General features: G+C 38.0%; 1 protein-coding gene and 1 long non-coding RNA gene across 3 annotated transcripts in view; both read left to right on the top strand.

Moving 5' to 3' along the window:
- LOC307158029 overlaps positions 1-20491 on the top strand; it is a 399912-nt gene that overhangs the window by 365232 nt on the left and 14189 nt on the right. The window lies entirely within an intron of this gene.
- Positions 333-20491, top strand: part of tulp4a (TUB like protein 4a) — a 34348-nt gene continuing 14189 nt past the window's right edge. Inside the window, exons 1-10 of one of the 2 annotated variants that reach the window (XM_079870122.1) lie at positions 333-411; positions 1141-1373; positions 1496-1829; positions 7933-8061; positions 8315-8476; positions 9587-9767; positions 10793-10900; positions 18332-18492; positions 18709-18933; positions 20147-20381. In XM_079870122.1, the coding sequence (XP_079726248.1) occupies positions 1578-1829; positions 7933-8061; positions 8315-8476; positions 9587-9767; positions 10793-10900; positions 18332-18492; positions 18709-18933; positions 20147-20381 (1453 nt within the window). In that variant the 5' untranslated portion in view covers positions 333-411; positions 1141-1373; positions 1496-1577. Of the gene's footprint in view, positions 412-1140; positions 1830-7932; positions 8067-8314; positions 8477-9586; positions 9768-10792; positions 10901-18331; positions 18493-18708; positions 18934-20146; positions 20382-20491 lie in introns of both variants that reach the window. The other variant, XM_079870123.1, reaches the window with a different exon arrangement.

The following is a 20491-nucleotide window of genomic DNA, read 5'->3' as shown; positions in this document are numbered from 1 at the left end:
TTATGAGGAATTTCCTTCAATAAAAAGCTATGAAAACAGCCCGTATCATAGTAATTTTAAATAAATAGTATTTTTTGTTTTGGTTTTCCCTCCACCTCTTGTTCTTGCTTATTTTTACTGAAATATAAATCTGAGTTTTTAAATCTAAAAATTATGAGACGCGATAAACTGAAAAAAATATTCACTGTGAATAATTATTTTTTCTTTATTATTTAATTTATTTTTACTTAGTTTAAAAAAATAAAAAAATAAATAAACATCCCCTGAACACGTTCTGGAAAGAAATCACTGAGTGGAAAATATAATATGTGATCATATGGTGGTCACGTGACCCAGCGCAGCGGCCCAGGCATCATCAGAATCAGAGACAGCAGCGCTAAAAACACACTCTTCTCACATCCACGCTCACAGGTAAAGATCGCCACGGGTTCCTTTGGGATTCGGGATCATCCCTAGACCGGTTCCGTTCTTCTAGCACATCCTGATATTGTGTTTAATAGTGGAAAAACAATGAGGGAGCGCGCGAAGTGAGTGTAGCAGCGGAGCTAACAAAAGCCAGAGGCGCAGAAATGCAGCAAAGAGGCTTTTATTGAACAACGGGATGATTTACAAACGCGTTTTACCAGACGAATCAATCAAATACATGTAAAGATTATATCTAGACGGATTTCTCAGAAGTGTCAGCTGTTAAATCTAACAAGCACGTATTGTAATCATGTTGGTTTAATGTTCTCGAGTTCATCAGGATCGTTTAATACACTTGATTCTCACAATATTGGTGTTATTTTATTGGATCTCTCATAAAGCGGTTAAAAGACGCGGCGTTTAGGATGTTTGTGGCGTTTACTTGTGAACTAGAGAACTGAATTTAAAAAACATGTCTTTAATTCTTCGTTTTGTGTTGCTATACCGTAATTTCAGGGGATTTTTCGAAATGCTGAGGTGAAACGGCTAATTAAACCGCCATTTATTCTCATTAAGAAAGTATTTCTGCCACCTAGCAAACTAACATCGGGTTTTGAGTTTAAACTGATAACCTCGAGATAATTTTGTGTTGTAAGGGATGCTCGTCATGATTAATTGTGCTGAATTCTGAATCGCTAATTGTGTTTATATGTCTCTGCCGTTGTCCTCTAAAAGGAATCCCCGACGCTGATTGGCCGGCGGCTCCTCTGATGCGATGACGACACGCGCAGGAGAATCCCGTGCGCGCGCTGCTGCCACGAGCACGAGGACCGGAGCGTTTTCATCCGTCGGTGACGTCACTGCGACCGGGACATCATGAGGTTAAGCTCCGAGCCTGAAGGAGGGGAAAGTTTTCTTTGAGACTCGGATATTTTCATCCTCTTTGCTGTCGGAATCGGGACACACAGGTGAATTCCTCCTTGGATATCCGGACACTTGTTGTGTTAGCCTATCAGCATGATATATGTGCCTTGTTAGTAGTTTTATGCAGTTTTGCGGATGCGTTCGGGCCGAACGTGGTTGTGAACAGGCAGCCGCTCTCACCTGGACCCCAAGGACCCGCCGGTGAGCCGGGCGACTCTGTGGATTTGCGTGAACCCGATTGTGCGGACATGTTTGCAGCCGTGGAAAACGGTCCCGTCCTGTGCAGCGACTCCAACATCTTGTGCCTGTCCTGGAAGGGTCGCGTTCCCCGAAGCGAGAAGGAGAAGCCCGTGTGCCGGAGACGCTATTATGAGGAAGGCTGGCTCGCCACGGGGAACGGCAGGGGCGTCGTGGGCGTAACGTTCACCTCGAGCCACTGCAGGAGAGACCGAACCACCCCACAGCGCATCAACTTCAACCTGAGGGGACACAACAGTGAGGTAGGGCGTTAGCAACATTACATAACAAGCCTAAGGTTGTGTGATGCCGATGCAATCTCCTGCAAACCGCCTCCAGGTTCAGGTTTCCTGTGGAAAAATGCATTTTTCATTAAATAAATGTGATTTCAAGTGCCTGAGAAAGTAAATGTAATGGCTATTTTAACTCGCTCATATTGGTCGATTCAAATACTAATTTGCATTAAAATTGCATAAAGAAAAGGCCATGCTAACAAGCGAAGGAATTTAAATACATGAGTTCCCAGGATTGAAAAAAGGTGCGCGAACCTTGCGAAACACACAAAATATTATATGCATAATATGTTTAAAGTCCCCATGAAATCAAAATGCATGATTAAATTAGCATTACTGTTATTTATAAGCTAGTGCGCTCCAAAACAATCACAAAATTCACATGTAGAAGATATAAGCATTCAAAACTTAGTCTCTCACTTCCGGGTCAAAGATTTGATGACATCACTCTGCACTTCGGCTTCTCATCAGATTTTCTGTCCAATCAAATGCGCTCTAGAATCTGAAGCTCCGCCCCCTTCATTATAAACAGACGCTGAAGATGCGGCTGAAATCGGTCACTCGTTCCTTTTCTATAAATAGTATTTTTCTAATATTCTTTGATTCAGACAGTGTTAATATGCTTTCCATCCGCCGCAGCTTCGGTCCAGAGACACGACGGATCACATGATCGAGTCGACGCGGACCAGCAAACGTATCAGATCCATCTGAATTCTGCACAGAATGCTGTATTTTAAAGCGATATGGAGGAGATTAGGAGGAAACTGCGTCTTTAACGATTTCAACTATCTGTCCGAGCTGTAATGTAAACCAAACGCTATTGGCTATTTAAAAAAAGGGGGAGGAGCTATTCAATATGCCCTGCCCTGTCTTCCTGTTTCCGTGGAAATTACATCTTTACACTGAATAATGCTGCTCGTTTCAAGGCAATTGACCCTTCGTAGGGAGTTTGATTGACAGGCGATCTGACCAATCATAATCCGCCATCCGCCGAATCCGCCATTTTTATCCGCGATTAACGTTGGAGGATGTGAACTTGATAAGCCTGAGTCCTGACGTCTTTCCGCGGTTAAAGCAACATTCCTTCTGATGTTCATTCATGTTTATTTGATGCTATAAATTACCCACAAGGAAGAGATGAGCTGCTTTAACTGAGCAATCTGTCGGACACATTAAAGAGCCATGAAACGGTATTTATTGTGAATAGTGGTGAGAGAGGCGTGGCTTGTCGGACATAGCAACAGTAACTAAAGGGGGCGGGTCTTTGCGAACGCTCAGTGGGTCTTTATCTCTGAGAAACGCATTTTAGCAGCATCGAGTGAATCATAAAACGGCTCACCGACAGTGTTAATGAGTAGGATACGGTCTCGTGTTCGTTGAGCCGTTGAATCATGGGTAACGGGTGTGAAATCAATCATGGCCAGCGGTTTAATTACCCCTCCTGACAGCTGGTTAATGAGATCTGCCAGGTTATGAGCGATGAGATCATTAGCACTGACCATCTCTCTTCTGAACGTCGACTGGAATATGTACTTCTGCGTTCAGTTTGATCTCTACTGTGTGTAAAGGAAGCATTCGTGCTATTATTATTATTATTATTATTAATAACTAAAACTGTTAACATTTCTGTTAATTGATACAAATCTGAGGAATATAAAGTAGCACAGGTTTATTTTAGTGTCCTTATTATTATGTGCATGGCTAAAGGAGGAAAGCGTGCCAGAAAAACAAAGACAGATGGAAGAATGGGAAGCATTTGTTAAGGATATTCCTTGAAATTAAAGTGATAAACCAAAAATAACTTTTTATCGAAACCGGTATTAAAGATTTAAATGGTAACACTATACAATAAGGTTCATTAGTTAACATTGAGCTGCACTTATACACAACATTTACTAATACTTTATTAAAATCTTGTTATCATTAGTTAATGCACTGTGAACTAACATGAATAAATCAATGAACAGCTGTATTTTTATTAACAAATACAGTAACAAATGTATTTCTCATGGTTAGATCATGTTAGTTAATACATTCATGTTAACTAATGAACCTTTACTCTAATTTACTCTAGGGTCTTTTATTATCATTCCATACACATTTCTTCATGAAGGAAGAAACTAAGTACTAAGGTCCTGGTCAAAACACATTAACTGATAAAAACATTAGAAACTAGGGCGAATGTCTAAGCAGCTTCGTCAATAAATAGCATAATAGCAATTAAAACTAGAATAGACAAAAAACTGCAATAATTAGTAATAAATTAGGACATAAATAGTCAAATATGTTAACACTTTATTTTACAGTGTCATTGTTACATGTACTTACCGTAGTAATAACAGTAAATAATGCATAATTACATGCAATTAACCCTCAACCAAATCCAAATCCTATAATAAATAATAATTAACTACATGTACTTACTATAGGATTAGGGTTTGGTTGAGGGCTAGTTGCATGTAATTATGCATAATTTACTGTTATTACTATGGTAAGTACATTAACCCTCAACCAAACCCTATTCCTATAGTAAGTACATGTAGTTAATGAATATCACTCAGTACTTATTAAATATATAATTACACTGTAACAATGAGACCTTAAAATAAAGTGTAACCGTGAGTGTCGTGTTTTTATTTCTCAAGATAAAAAAGTTTAAGTTTAACTTCTTTGTATGCAAAAACACTTTGTAAATGAACATTCAATGTTTGATCTAATCAGAAACAATGTGATTTGTGCATTTAAATAAAAAGCTTCTCTCTCGCGAGCGCTTTCTGTCACGATGCGAGTGTTCATCACATATAAAGAGAGCAAAAAATAGATGTGGGTAAAAATAAACCAGCTGTAATCTGCTCTCTGATGGGATTCTTAGCCTTGTTGCATCTTTAAAGCGTCTCGACATCTGCCTCTCATATGAAACGCATTCACACACACACACACACACACACACACACACACACACACTCTTTCATACTTTATCTGTAAAGTGAGGCCAAATGCGCTAAAAATAGCAGTTTGGGAGACAGGAAATATTAGCTGATCTAGTTGGCAGGGCTTTTAGAGCACGCGATGTGAACTTTCATATGTTTTCAGAATATGTGATCATTTAGTTGCTCTTTTTCAAGCAGACGGTGACAAAAAAAAACCAAATCATAAAGCTATTCCATGAGACTTTATTTTCTCCACTAAAGAGAGAGAAATAACAGATGCATGTTTGGAACAATCCGTGAGAATTCATATTTTTGTGTGAACGGTCCTGTAAGGCGCACAGATGATGATTCTCATGTTTTCTGCACAGCTTTTGTCCCGTTACAAGTTAAGTCCGCCTTATGTAACCAGATCATGGGTCGCGTCTGAGGTTAAAGGGAGAGTCTGTTAGCGGACTGTAAGTCTTCATGCATGTGATGCATTGCATTCAATATGGGTTCAACAATTCAGTTTCTGTATCGGGTCGCCATTTTATGTCCAATACTAATTTGAGTTCGTCTGGAAATCTGGAAGCAAAAACCCTGAAATGAATCACTTTAACTTCACATTCACAGCAACACTTATTATAATATGGGACTGACGACATTAATAGGACCGGCTTTGCTCACGTAAAGTCACAAACAAATGTCACACAACCTTTTAAAACATTTCTGATGGTTTGATTCTCTTAAGTCTGCCTTCGATGCGTCCTCGATGTCAAGAACACATCCGGATACTTTCATTCATCCTCTTTAATTGTGTTCCCGAGTGTTAGAATTGAACTTCGACGGTCGATGATGACGGAGGACAAGAAACGTATATTGAGAAACAGCCATTGTCTCCTTAAGGAAGTTGATTCTGAACTGACAAATTTGCATAATGCCCGCCTCTGGTCTTGATTGGCTGAACAGAGTCTCTTAGCCCCGCCCTCAAACACAAGAGTTTGATTCGTGATGTTCATGGAATTAATATGTTAAAGCCGACGCCATTAGAAGATCCAGAGCTAAAATTCAGTTATTCGTTTCCGACACGCTGTAAGTGGTCGACCAATCACAACACACTGGACTGTCTGACCAATCAGAGCAGAGCAGCTCTCAGAGAGGCGGAGTAAACAACATTAGGAGCTTTTAAAATAGCATAATAGGTATGTGTGTAACAATATATCGCAATACAATATGTATCGTGGATAGTTCACCCAAAATTAAAATTACTGTATGAGGAAAACATTTTTCATAGTTTTAGTGTCAGTACTACATTAAACTACTATATATAATGTTGAATATAATGTATAATAATGCATATTTGTGGGTCCTGATAATGCCAAATGTCTGATGTTACCAGTAAAAGTGGCCTATACATTATTAGTCAGTGAAACATATTCATCTTCAATAATTCTGTATTTTCATCTTCAGGATCATGAATATTGTTATTCTGGTGTCTCTGTTGTGGTTTCCAGCACCAAGACTATTCATTCACACACACAATGTAATATCAAATTTAGCATTTTAATCAACAGCACATTTTCTGTTACCCTTTTATCATGTGTCTTGGAGTATCGCGATAATATGGTATCGTGATATGTGTCGAATCGTGACGTGAGGGTCTCGTTACGCCCCTAACGATGAGTGCCACGTGTTCGACACGCGTCTCAACATGCGGTAGTGAGTTAATAAAGCGGGAGATTAGCGACTCTCTTCGGCACCTCCTGTAATCCCAGCATCTTCAGTCTGATCTTGTTATGACGCTTGATCCGGCACATCGCAGCGTCACTGTCGGTCCGAGCAGAACGACTCTGATCTCTGGGCTCGATATAGACCCATGTGTTTTTACCTGCGTCTCTGGCATTATGGGATTGTTCACACGTTGTTTACACGCAGTGTGTGTCTGTGTGTGTGTGTGTCAGGGTTCATACAAGGTGCTTAAAGTACTTGAATTTGACTTTTTGAAATTTAAGTTCTGGAAAACCCTTGAAAACAGCCATATTTATTATTTTATTTATTTTTATTAATTAATTTTTATTATTTATTTGCGAAGAGGTACTTGATTTATTTAAATACAACTTTTTTCGAAAAAATATACGAAGTACGCCAACATTATATTATAAAAATTATTTATTGAACAATACTAGCCATTATAAACTTTGTATTTAATGTATAGTGTTGTATTTTGGATACCTCATATCTGTAATTTAAGTAAAAAAAAAAACAACTAAAGATATTGTTTGATACGTGCAATCTCTGATTGTTGTCCTTGAAAACCAAAAAAGTAGTGCTTAAAGTCCTGGAATTTCATTTTGCAGTTTCTGTACGAATATATATTCATAATAATATGTATATAATATTATTTTTTATTATTATTTTTTTTTGCTGGGATTTAAATACTTAAAATAAATGCCTACTTTTGCATAAAAAAATTCAATAAGTCAAATCCAGAAATGCTTTTTGTCTTATCGGAGGCCTTTGCATGCTAATAAGTAAAGATGTTCAAATATATTAGTCTATTTAAATTAGTGCTGGGCAACAATTAATCGCATCCAAAATAAATGTTTGTTTACATAATATATGTGTGTGTACTGTGTATAATTATGTTGTATATATAAATACACACACATACATGTATATATTTAAGAAATATTTGCATACATATACTGCATATATTTATATATAATTTATATTATATAAATATATTTTTTTTTTATATATAAATAACACATTTTTCTTAAATATATACATGCATGTGTGTGTATTTATATATACAAAATAATTATACACAGTACACACACATATATTATGTAAACAAACTTTTATTTTGGATGCGATTAATCACGATTAATCTTTTCACAGCAGCCCTAATATATATATATATATATATATATATATATATATATATATATATATATATATATATATATATATATATATATATATATATATATATATATATACAGTATTTACATGCAAATATTTCTTAAATATGTACTGATGAAACAATGTCAGTAAATTCCTTCAAGCTACTATCCTTGTCTCTGGTAATAAAGGCAATAGCAGGTCCAGGTGAAGGTGAGGTGTGTCGTCTGGGTGTAAACGAGCTGCTCTTGCTCTTCTAGGTGGTGTTGGTGAGATGGAACGAACCCTTCCAGAAACTGGCGACCTGTGACACCGACGGTGGGATATTTGTGTGGATCCAGTACGAGGGCCGCTGGTCTGTGGAGCTGGTCAATGACCGAGGAGCTCAGGTGAGGTCAAACCATCATGAACATCACCTTCACGTTTCGCCCTCAGATCCAGTGTTTCATTTACTGGTGACATCACAGCTATATACATATATATATATGAACTAAATTAATAAATTTTTTACGACAAAAATGAACCATCACTGAACTTACTTCTTCTAGACACAAAGTTATTTGCATTATTTTCCTGTTATCTCTGAATCTGCATTGTAAAAAGCGCTGTATAAATGAAGGTGACTTGACTGTACCTGCGCAGGTGAGTGACTTCACGTGGTCACATGACGGCACGCAGGCTCTGATCTCCTACCGTGATGGGTTTGTGCTGGTCGGGTCGGTGAGCGGTCAGCGCCACTGGTCCTCTGAGATCAACCTGGAGAGTCAGATCACATGTGGGATTTGGACCCCCGACGACCAGCAGGTAACGACCTCTGACCTTTAGTAGGGCTCTATAAATGAAATCTGCTTTATTTTTCTCCAAAAAAATCCCACATTTTTTTGTTTGATTCTGTTTGAATGTTTCTGGATTCCATTTTATATTCAATTTAAACTGAATCAAAAAGCACGTCTAATTAATTAAAACCATGCAACTTATGCTATTTAACATCAATTTAATGAGAAAGCACGTCTAATTAATTAAAATCATGCAATTTAACAACAATTTAATTAACCAAAAAGCACGTCTAATTAATTAAAATCATGCAACTTATGCTATTTAACATCAATTTCATTAAACATAAACATTATAATAGTTATGTTATATTTATATATACATTATAATAGTTCTATTTATATTAGTTATAAACATAAAAATAGGGCTCTATGAAATCTGCTCTATTTTTCCCCCCAAAATCCCGAAAATTAGTTTGATTCTGTTTGAATGTTTCTGGATTCCATCTCAATGGCTATATTAAATTTAAAATGAATCAAAAAGCTTGTCTAGTTAATTAAAATCATTAACTTATGCAACTTAACAACATTAATTCATAAAAGTTATAAACATAAAAATAGGGCTCTATGAAATCTGCTTTATTTTTATATATATATATATATATAATGTATATATATATATATATATATATATATATGTATGTATGTGTTTAATTCAGTTTTAATAATCAAAATGCATGTCTAATAAATTGAAATCATGCAATTTATTAAAAGGTTAAAGAAAATTAAATTTTAGGGTAAATTTTAAAATCATATTTTATTTTTTCCCAAATTCTGTTTTCAGTTTTAATTTCTGTGAATTATTTTTCCATGTTTTCATGGTTACACTCAATTTTTATAATCAAAATGTCTCTATTGACTTCAACAATTTAATCATATATATATAATATACATATAAGTTTTTTTTTGTTTTTTTTTGTTGTTTTTTTTACAATAACACGGCCCTATGGAATGTTTTCATAAATTCGGTATTGCCTGTTTTTATTTTTCTAGATTTGATTTAATACACATTTATCATAAAAAACGGTCAATTTAATCAATCTTTCAGAATGTAATAATTCTATTTCCTGTTGTCCCTCAGGTGTTGTTCGGCACGGCGGACGGGCAGGTGATCGTCATGGACTGTCACGGCCGCATGTTGGCTCATATTCTCCTCCACGAGGCCGAGGGCATCGCCAGCATGGCCTGGAACTATCCCAGCTTTCTAGTGGAGGACAGCAGTGAGAGCGACACGGACTCGGACGATTACACTCCTCTGCAGGGTAACACCGGATCACAAGCCCATCTCAAAGGCCCCCTGAAATCAAAATTTACATTTTTGAGCTCTTAGTGTGAATATGTTAGCCTTAAGGTTATGACTAAGCTGGTGTTTTCCAAAACAATGACACAATTCGCATTTAGGAGAAATAAGCATTCAAAACTTACAGTCTCTCACTCACCGCTTCATCACATCTTCTGTCCAATCAAATGCCCTCTAGAATCTAAAGCTCCGCCCCCTCTGCTACCATTGTCACGTCATTGGATTCCATTTTATATTCAATTTAAAATTAATCAAAAAGCACGTTTCCACTGTGCCGTCAAGTACGACTCGCAGTCTGTGAGGTAAACTAAACTAAACATGATTGGCTGTTTGAAAAGGGGGAGGAGCCATTCAATATGTCCCGCCTTGGTCATTAATCAGCTGTCGGTGAACACGTCAAACTAACCATCAAAGACTTCAGGTTTTAGCCTCGGATCTGAGGAATCTTTTAGGATTTGCTAAATTCGTCTCAGACGGTCAAATCGTGGTTAAAAGTGTGACCCGGCTTTAGTCACAAAATAATCTATTTTTACAGCTCACCTCAGGATGGATATTGATTTTGAGCTTATGTTGGGATTGTTAAAGTGCAGTCGAGGGGAGAGATTTACTATCGTACGGCCTCTTCTCATGACGTGCGTTTATTACAAGCATATAAAACGAACCATTAGTGCAATAACGTTCTAGTCTTTTTCAGGCTGTAGTTTCCCCAGTAAACAATGCAGCTGTACAACTGTGATTTTACTTTTATTAATAATTTAAAGAAACTTTCGTTTTCATCAGGGCATCCCTAGTTAACAATAAAAACCCAATCTGGTGTTTCTTTAAATGATCATTTTTCACTGTTTACTCAAAAAAAACCCTAAAAATCAATGGAAACAACCCCTAAAACCCTCTTTCTTTCTAGTGCACAGTCTGTGCATCCCTAGTTAGTGATATAACCCTATAAATTAACAATAAAAACATAAAAATCCCTGTTTTCCTCTGCAGTGCACAGTCTGAAGCCGGTGTTGACCGTCTGCTTCACGTCTGGAGACATCAGCTTGATGAGCAACTATGATGACCTTTCACCTACGCTGATACGCACTGGCCTCAAAGGTTCTTCTTTATACATTTCATCTGTTTATTTTGTCTTCTGTCGATCTAGAGAATTTATATTTGATGAAGTTTGCATCATTGATTTAGTTATTTTACTGCTTTGAAACATATGTGTTGTCTAAGAGAACAGAATGACGTCTATTAAAATGCAAATTGATCTGTTTTTAGACTGGGGAAATCAATACAATCTAAACTAATCATTATTTGCTTAATCAATACACTGATGCCATGTATAAATATGTGATGATCATTAGGGCCCGAGCACCGATGGTGTGAGGACCCTCTTGGAATTGCTCTGTTTATTATTATTATTATTATTCTTCTCCGCATTTAATTGCATTTTTGAGGGCCTAAACATGCTCGAAAACTCACAAAACTTTGCACACGCGTCAGAACTGGCGAAAATTTACATCTGATATAGGTTTCAGAATTGGACGGGGCAAAATGGCTCGATAGCGCCACCTATAAAAGTTCAACGGAGTGCGCCTCCCGCAACGTTCCACGTACGTGCACGAAATTCGGTACATACATGTAATGACCTAATACCTACAAAAAAGTCTCTTGGAGCATAGCCCTAAACACAACAGGAAGTCAGCCATTTTGAACTTCCTCTCAGATTTTTGTGCAGTTTTTGCCATTTTCAGGCCTCGTACTTTAACGAACTCCTCCTACAGTTTTAATCTGATCATCTTCAAATTTGGTGAGTGTAATCTTAAGGCCTTTGCGACGTTAAATTGCGAAGATCTTGAGTTTTCGTCGAAGGGCGGGTCCTCGGCGGCCTGACAAATTTCGATGTTTCGCCATGAAACAGGAAGTTGCTGTAACTCAGGCATGGAATGTCCAATCTGCCCCAAACTTCACACGTTTGATAAGAGTTCTGTCCTGAACACATGACCATGCTCATATTCAGTTATAGTCATAGCGCCACCTGCTGGCAACAGGAAGTGACATGTTTAACACTGTTATGGACTCCTAATAACATATAAAAAAGTGCCAGCAAGTGCTAAACATGCTAACAACATACTAGAAGCATGCTAAAACATGCTAGCAAACTCTTAGCTAAGTGCTAAAGCATGCTATTATTGCAATTAAATAGGAATTTGCTGTAACTCAGGCATGGAATGTCCAATCTGCCCCAAACTTCACACTTTTGATAAGCGTTCTGTCCTGAACACATCTACATGAGAATATTCAGTTATAGAAATAGCGCCACCTACTGGTAACAGGAAGTGTCATGTTTAACACGTTGATGCCATTCTAGCAACATGTTAAAAATGCCATTGACTTCTAAACATGCTAGAAACATGTTAAAACATGCTAGCAATACTTAGCTAAGTGCTAAAGCATGCTAATTCAATGAAACAGGATGTTGTTGTTACGCAAGAAGGCAATGTCCATTCTGCACCAAACTTCACACTTTTAATAAACGTTCTGTCCTGAACACATGACCATGCTCATATTCAGTTACAGTCATAGTGCCACCTGCTGGCAACAGGAAGTGACATGTTAAACACTGTTGTGGACATATAAAAACATATAAAAAAAGTGCCATCAAGTGTTAAACATGCTAACAACATACTAGAACCATGCTAAAACATGCTAGCAAACACTTAGCTAAGTGCTAAAGCATGCTATTGCTGCAATTAAATAGGAATTTGCTGTAACACAGGCATGGAATGTCCAATCTGCCCCAAACTTCACACGTTTGATAAGAGTCATGGCCTGAACACATCTACATGAGAATATTCAGTTATAGTAATAGCGCCACCTGCTGTCAACAGGAAGTGACATGTTTAACACTGTTGTGGTCTCCTAATAACATATAAAAAAGAGCCAGCAAGTGCTAAACAGGTTAGCAACATACTAGAAACATGCTAGCAAACACTCAGCTAAGTGCTAAAGCATGCTATTACTGCAATTAAATATGAATTTGCTGTAACTCAGGCATGGAATGTCCAATCTGCCCCAAACTTCACACGTTTGATAAGAATCATGGCCTGAACACACGTCTATGCTCAAATTCAGTTATAGTAATAGCGCCACCTACTGGCAACAGGAAGTGACATGTTTAACACGTTGATGCCGTTCTAGCAACATGTTAAAAATGCCATTGAGTTCTAAACATGCTAGAAACATATTAAAACATGCTAGCAATACTTAGCTAAGTGTTAAAGCATGCTAATTCAATGAAACAGGACTTTGTTGTTACTCAAGAAGGCAATGTACAATCTACCCCAAACTTCACACGTTTGATAAGAGTTATCTCTTGAACACATGTCCATGCTCATATTTAGTTATAGTCATAGCGCCACCTGCTGGCAACAGGAAGTGACGTTTAACACTGTTCTTGACTCCTAATAACATATAAAAAAATGCCAGTAGGTGCTAAACATCCTACCAACATACTAGAGACATGTTAAAACATACTAGCAAACACTTAGCTAAGTGCTAAAGAATGATATTACTGCAATTAAATATGAATTTGCTGTAACTCAGGCATGGAATGTCCAATCTGCGTCAAACTTCACACTTTTGATAAGCGTTCTGTCCTGAACACATGACCATGCTTATATTCAGTTACAGTCATAGCGCCACCTGCTGGCAACAGGAAGTGACATGTTAACACTGTTATGGACTCCTAATAACATATAAAAAAGTGCCAGCAAGTGTTAAACATGCTAACAACATACTAGAAACATGCTAAAACATGCTAGCAAACTCTTAGCTAAGTGCTAAAGCATGCTATTATTGCAATTAAATAGGAATTTGCTGTAACTCAGGCATGGAATGTCCAATCTGCCCCAAACTTCACACTTTTGATAAGAGTCATGGCCTGAACACATCTGCATGAGAATGTTCAGTTCTAGTAATAGCGCCACCTACTGGCAACAGGAAGTGACATGTTTAACACGTTGATGCCGTTCTAGCAACATGTTAAAAATGCCATTGAGTTCTAAACATGCTAGAAACATGTTAAAACATGCTAACAATGCTTAGCTAAGTGCTAAAGAATGCTAATTCAATGAAACATGACTTTGTTGTTACTCAAGAAGGCAATGTCCAATTTGCACCAAACTTCACACGTTTGATAAGAGTTCTGTCCTGAACACACATCCATGCTCATATTCAGTTATAGTCATAACGCCACCTACTGGCAACAGAAACTGACATGGTTAACACAGTAATGCAGTACTAACCACATAATTATTGTGTACTGAGCATGCTAGAAACAGACTAAACATGCTAGCAACACTTAGCTGAGTCATGAAGCATGCTATTATCACCATTATACAAAACATTTTGTAACTGACTTTGACATACTCTTACTATATATACCTCCTTAAATGTACATTTCCCAACCATGCTCTGTCTTCCTAAAACCACCGAGTGTTGATGGCACGGGTGCGAGGGCCCTTTCATCGCTGCTTGCAGCTTTAATTATTATTATTCTTCTCCGCATTGAATTGCATTTTTGAGGGCCTAAACATGCGCGAAAACTCACGAAACTTTGCACACGCGTCAGAACTGGCGAAAATTTACATCTGATATAGGTTTCAGAATTGGACGGGGCAAAATGGCTCGATAGCGCCACCTATAAAAGTTCAACGGAGTGCGCCTCCCGCAACGTTCAACGTACGTGCACGAAATTCGGTACATACGTGTAATGACCTAATACCTACAAAAAAGTCTCTTGGAGCATAGCCCTAAACACAACAGGAAGTCAGCCATTTTGAACTTCCTCTCAGATTTTTGTGCAGTTTTTGCCATTTTCAGGCCTCGTACTTTAACGAACTCCTCCTACAGTTTTAATCTGATCATCTTCAAATTTGGTGAGTGTAATCTTAAGGCCTTTGCGACGTTAAATTGCGAAGATCTTGAGTTTTCGTCGAAGGGCGGGTCCTCGGCGGCCTTACAAATTTCGATGTTTCGCCATGAAACAGGAAGTTGCTGTAACTCAGGCATGGAATGTCCAATCTGCCCCAAACTTCACACGTTTGATAAGAGTTCTGTCCTGAACACATGGCCATGCTCATATTCAGTTATAGTCATAGCGCCACCTGCTGGCAACAGGAAGTGACATGTTTAACACTGTTATGGACTCCTAATAACATATAAAAAAGTGCCAGCAAGTGCTAAACATGCTAACAACATACTAGAAGCATGCTAAAACATGCTAGCAAACTCTTAGCTAAGTGCTAAAGCATGCTATTATTGCAATTAAATAGGAATTTGCTGTAACTCAGGCATGGAATGTCCAATCTGCCCCAAACTTCACACTTTTGATAAGCGTTCTGTCCTGAACACATCTACATGAGAATATTCAGTTATAGTAATAGCGCCACCTACTGGCAACAGGAAGTGTCATGTTTAACACGTTGATGCCATTCTAGCAACATGTTAAAAATGCCATTGAGGTCTAAACATGCTAGAAACATGTTAAAACATGCTAGCTAATGTTAAAACATGCTAGCAATACTTAGCTAAGTGGTAAAGCATGCTAATTCAATGAAACAGGATGTTGTTGTTACTCAAGAAGGCAATGTCCAATATGCGCCAAACTTCACACTTTTAATAAACGTTCTGTCCTGAACACATGACCATGCTCATATTCAGTTACAGTCATAGTGCCACCTGCTGGCAACAGGAAGTGACATGTTAAACACTGTTGTGGACATATAAAAACATATAAAAAAAGTGCCAGCAAGTGCTAAACATGCTAACAACATACTAGAAACATGCTAAAACATGCTAACAAACACTTAGCTAAGTGCTAAAGCATGCTATTGCTGCAATTAAATAGGAATTTGCTGTAACACAGGCATGGAATGTCCAATCTGCCCCAAACTTCACACGTTTGATAAGAGTCATGGCCTGAACACATCTACATGAGAATATTCAGTTATAGTAATAGCGCCACCTGCTGTCAACAGGAAGTGACATGTTTAACACTGTTGTGGTCTCCTAATAACATATATAAAAGAGCCAGCAAGTGCTAAACAGGTTAGCAACATACTAGAAACATGCTAGCAAACACTTAGCTAAGTGATAAAGCATGCTATTACTGCAATTAAATAGGAATTTGCTGTAACTCAGGCATGGAACGTCCAATCTGCCCCAAACTTCACATGTTTGATAAGAATCATGGCCTGAACGCATGCCTATGCTCAAATTCAGTTATAGTAATAGCGCCACCTACTGGCAACAGGAAGTGACATGTTTAACACGTTGATGCCGTTCTAGCAACATGTTAAAAATGCCATTGAGTTCTAAACATGCTAGAAACATATTAAAACATGCTAGCAATACTTAGCTAAGTGCTAAAGCATGCTAATTCAATGAAACAGGACTTTGTTGTTACTCAAGAAGGCAATGTACAATCTACCCCAAACGTCACACGTTTGATAAGAGTTATCTCTTGAACACATGTCCATGCTCATATTTAGTTATAGTCATAGCGCCACCTGCTGGCAACAGGAAGTGACGTTTAACACTGTTCTTGACTCCTAATAACATATAAAAAAATGCCAGTAGGTGCTAAACATCCTACCAACATACTAGAGACATGCTAAAACATAATAGCAAACACTTAGCTAAGTGCTAAAGAATGATATTACTGCAATTAAATATGAATTTGCTGTAACTCAGGCATGGAATGTCCAATCTGCCCCAAACTTCACACTTTTGATAAGCGTTCTGTCCTGAACACATGACCATGCTTATATTCAGTTACAGTCATAGCGCCACCTGCTGGCAACAGGAAGTGACATGTTTAACACTGTTGTGGACTCCTAATAACATATAAAAAAGTGCCAGCAAGTGTTAAACATGCTAACAACATACTAGAAACATGCTAAAACATGCTAGCAAACTCTTAGCCAAGTGCTAAAGCATGCTATTATTGCAATTAAATAGGAATTTGCTGTAACTCAGGCATGGAATGTCCAATCTGCCCCAAACTTCACACTTTTGATAAGAGTCATGGCCTGAACACATCTACATGAGAATGTTCAGTTATAGTAATAGCGCCACCAACTGGCAACAGGAAGTGACATGTTTAACACGTTGATGCCGTTCTAGCAACATGTTAAAACATGCTAACAATGCTTAGCTAAGTTCTAAAGAATGCTAATTCAATGAAACATGACTTTGTTGTTACTCAAGAAGGCAATGTCCAATTTGCACCAAACTTCACATGTTTGATAAGAGTTCTGTCCTGAACACACATCCATGCTCATATTCAGTTATAGTCATAACGCCACCTACTGGCAACAGAAACTGACATGGTTAACACAGTAATGCAGTACTAACCACATAATTATTGTGTACTAAGCATGCTAGAAACAAACTGAACATGCTAGCAACACTTAGCTGAGTCATGAAGCATGCTATTATCACCATTATACAAAACATTTTGTAACTGACTTTGACATACTCTTACTATATATACCTCCTTAAATGTACATTTCCCAACCATGCTCTGCCTTCCTAAAGCCACCGAGTGTTGATGGCACGGGTGCGAGGGCCCTTTCATCGCTGCTTGCAGCTTTAATTGTTACTTTGCTATTTAAAGTGCCCCTATTTTGCTATTTTAAAGGCTCCTTCAGTATGTTTACATGCATCCAACATCAAAAAACACTTTAATTTTCTAATAATCTCTATTGCAGCATCAGCTCATTTTCTCTCAGTGTCTGAAACGCTTTGTTTGAAGATTCAGTCTCTCTAAGCTCCGCCTCTTTGAGAGCTGCTCTGCTGTGATTGGTCAGAAAGCAAACGCTCATTAGCATATCTGAATCTCAGCTCTTGATCACAGTGATACGAACAGTAACGATGGCGTGGGTTTCACCGTATCAATCTCAGAAAACAGCGTCTTCTCCACACGAACAACACGAACCAAACTCTTCCAGTCTCAGATACACTACAGCAGGGGTGTCAAACTTCCTGGAGGGCCACAGCCCTGCAGAGTTTAGCTTCAACCCTAATTAAACACACCTGATCAGCTAATCAAATCCCTCAGGCTTATTTAAAAACTGCAGGTGTGTATGTTGAAGCAGGGTTGGAACAAAACTCTTTAGGGCTGTGGCCCTCCAGGAACTGAGTTTGACACCTGTGCACTACAGTGTTTGAGGGCGGGGCTAAGAGACTCTGTTCAGCCAATCAAGACCAGAGGCGGGGATTATGCAAATTAGCTACATGTGAGACTGGAATCACTGACTCGTTTCAGCAGATCAGAATCGCTGCTTTCTTTTAGGAGACTTTATTTGATCTTTGAAACTTTGCAGAGCTTTTACATTCACGAACTGCACTGTATGAAAGATCATATCCACAAAAGCATAAAAGGGGCACTTTAAATGTTTTTACTTATGATAAAATGATGTATGAAGTACTCTTTTCTATACAAAAGTAATGTGTTTGTATGTGTGTGTGTGTCAGATGTGGTCGTGCAGTGGTGCTCTCAGGGCGACTTGCTGGCTGTTACTGGGATGGAGAGACTCATAATGACCTCTGACCCTTCCCAAGTGACCCGAAATGCCATTGTTAAGTTTTACAATGTTCGTGGTGAAAACATTTATTCACTGGAAACACCTGCTCAGGTGAGTGTTCGCTCATATAAACACAAACAATATAATGGACCCTAGTAGAATGAGGCGGTTGTTTATGAGTGAGTCATTGAATCTTTGACTCAACCGATTCATTCAAAATCCTGAACCATTCAGTTATGAAAACACGGTTGCTGTGAGATGCGTTATGATTCTGCTGCGATCTTTAAGAAGTATTTTTGGTTTGACTGTATGCCCATGTGTATTCAGAGGCCGATCAGTACGCTGTGTTGGGGCCATCGAGACTCGCGCCTGTTTCTGGCGTGTGGCCCGGCGCTGTACGTGCTCCGTGTCGAACACCGAGTCGCCAGCCTGCAGATGCTCTGCCAAAAGGCCATCGCCAGTGCGGTTCACGAGGAGAAAGACGTGGCCAAGCTCAGCATGCCCTCTCGCCTAAGCACATACGTGTCTTCTGCCTTCGCTCCCACCGTTAAGGTACAAATTTAAGATCCCCTGCACTTTACAGGCTCAGCTCAGCTTCTGCACCGCAAAAAATGCCTTTCTTACTTAGTATTTTTGTCTTGTTTCCAGTCAAAACATAAAAAAATTCTTAAATCAAGATGCATTTACTAGATGAGTAAAATGACATCAAACATTAAGTCCTGTTTTCCGAGGGAATTAATCAAAATAAAGCGAGTTGATGCTTAAAAAAAGCAAAATGATCTGCCAATGGGGTCAGAAAAATAATCTTAATTCAAACAGAAACCAGATTTTTCTTTTTTACCCCATTGGCAGATAATTTTGCTTGTTTTAAGGTTGTGTAGTATATTCTCTATTTCAAGGACATGTGCAATAATATTGTAGGTTACACTTTTATTTGGTAACACTTTATTTTACAGTGTCCTTGTTACAAATGTTACATGTACTTACTGTAGTAATAACATTAAATTATGCATAATTACATGCAACTAACCCTCAACCAAACCCTAATCCTACCCTAACCCTATAGTAAGTACATGTCGTTAATTATTATTAACTACAGGATTAGAGTTTGGTTGAGGGTTAGTTACATGTAATTATGCATAATTTACTGTTACTGTTACTACGGTAAGTACATGTAACATATGTAACAATGACACTGTGAAATAAAGTGTTACCATATTTGACTATTTATGTCCTAATTTATTACTAATTATTGCAGTTTTTATTCTTGCATTGTCTATTCTAGTTTTAATTGCTATGATGCTATTTATTGACGAAGCTGCTTAGACATACGCCCTAGTTTCTAATGTTTTTATCAGTTAATGTGTTTTGACCAGGACCTTAGTACTTAGCTTCGTTCCTTCATGAAAAAATGTGTATGCAATGATAATAAAAGACTCTTGAACCCCTGAGTAAATTAAATCGGTAACACTTTACAATAAGGTTCATTAGTTAACATTAATGTTAATTAACTAACATGATCTAACCATGAGCAATACATTTGTTACTGTATTTGTTAATAAAAATACAGCTGTTCATTGAAATTCTAATGCAGCTCAATGTTAACTAATGAACCTTATTGTAAAGTGTTACCATTTAAATCTTTAACACCGGTTTCGGTAAAAAGTTATTTTTGGTTTATCACTTTAATTTCAAGGAATATCCTTAACAAATGCTTCCCATTCTTCCATCTGTCTTTTTTTTCTGGCACGCTTTCCTCCTTTAGCCTCCCATCCCAGATCCCAACAACATGCGAGACTTCGTTAGTTATCCAACAACAGGTAACGAGCGTTTGCACTGCACCATGAAGCGCACCGAGGACAACCCTGAGGTCGGCGGCCCATGCTACACTCTATATCTGGAGTATCTAGGAGGGCTTGTTCCTATTCTCAAAGGCCGGAGGATTAGCAAACTTCGCCCTGAATTTGTCATCATGGACCCAAAGACCGATGGGAAGACAGGTTGGTTTATACAAGTACATCTGGTACCAAAATGCCCCTTTTTATTTACAAGACATTTTTATACTTACTAAGGAGTATAAATGCATACATGTGATTAGGGCTGAACGATA

Source organism: Squalius cephalus (genome assembly GCF_949319135.1).
Source record: "Squalius cephalus genome assembly, chromosome: 4".
NCBI lineage: Eukaryota > Metazoa > Chordata > Actinopteri > Cypriniformes > Leuciscidae > Squalius > Squalius cephalus.
The sequence above is the reverse complement of the archived record's forward strand: the minus strand, read 5'-3'. Positions and strand labels throughout refer to the sequence as shown.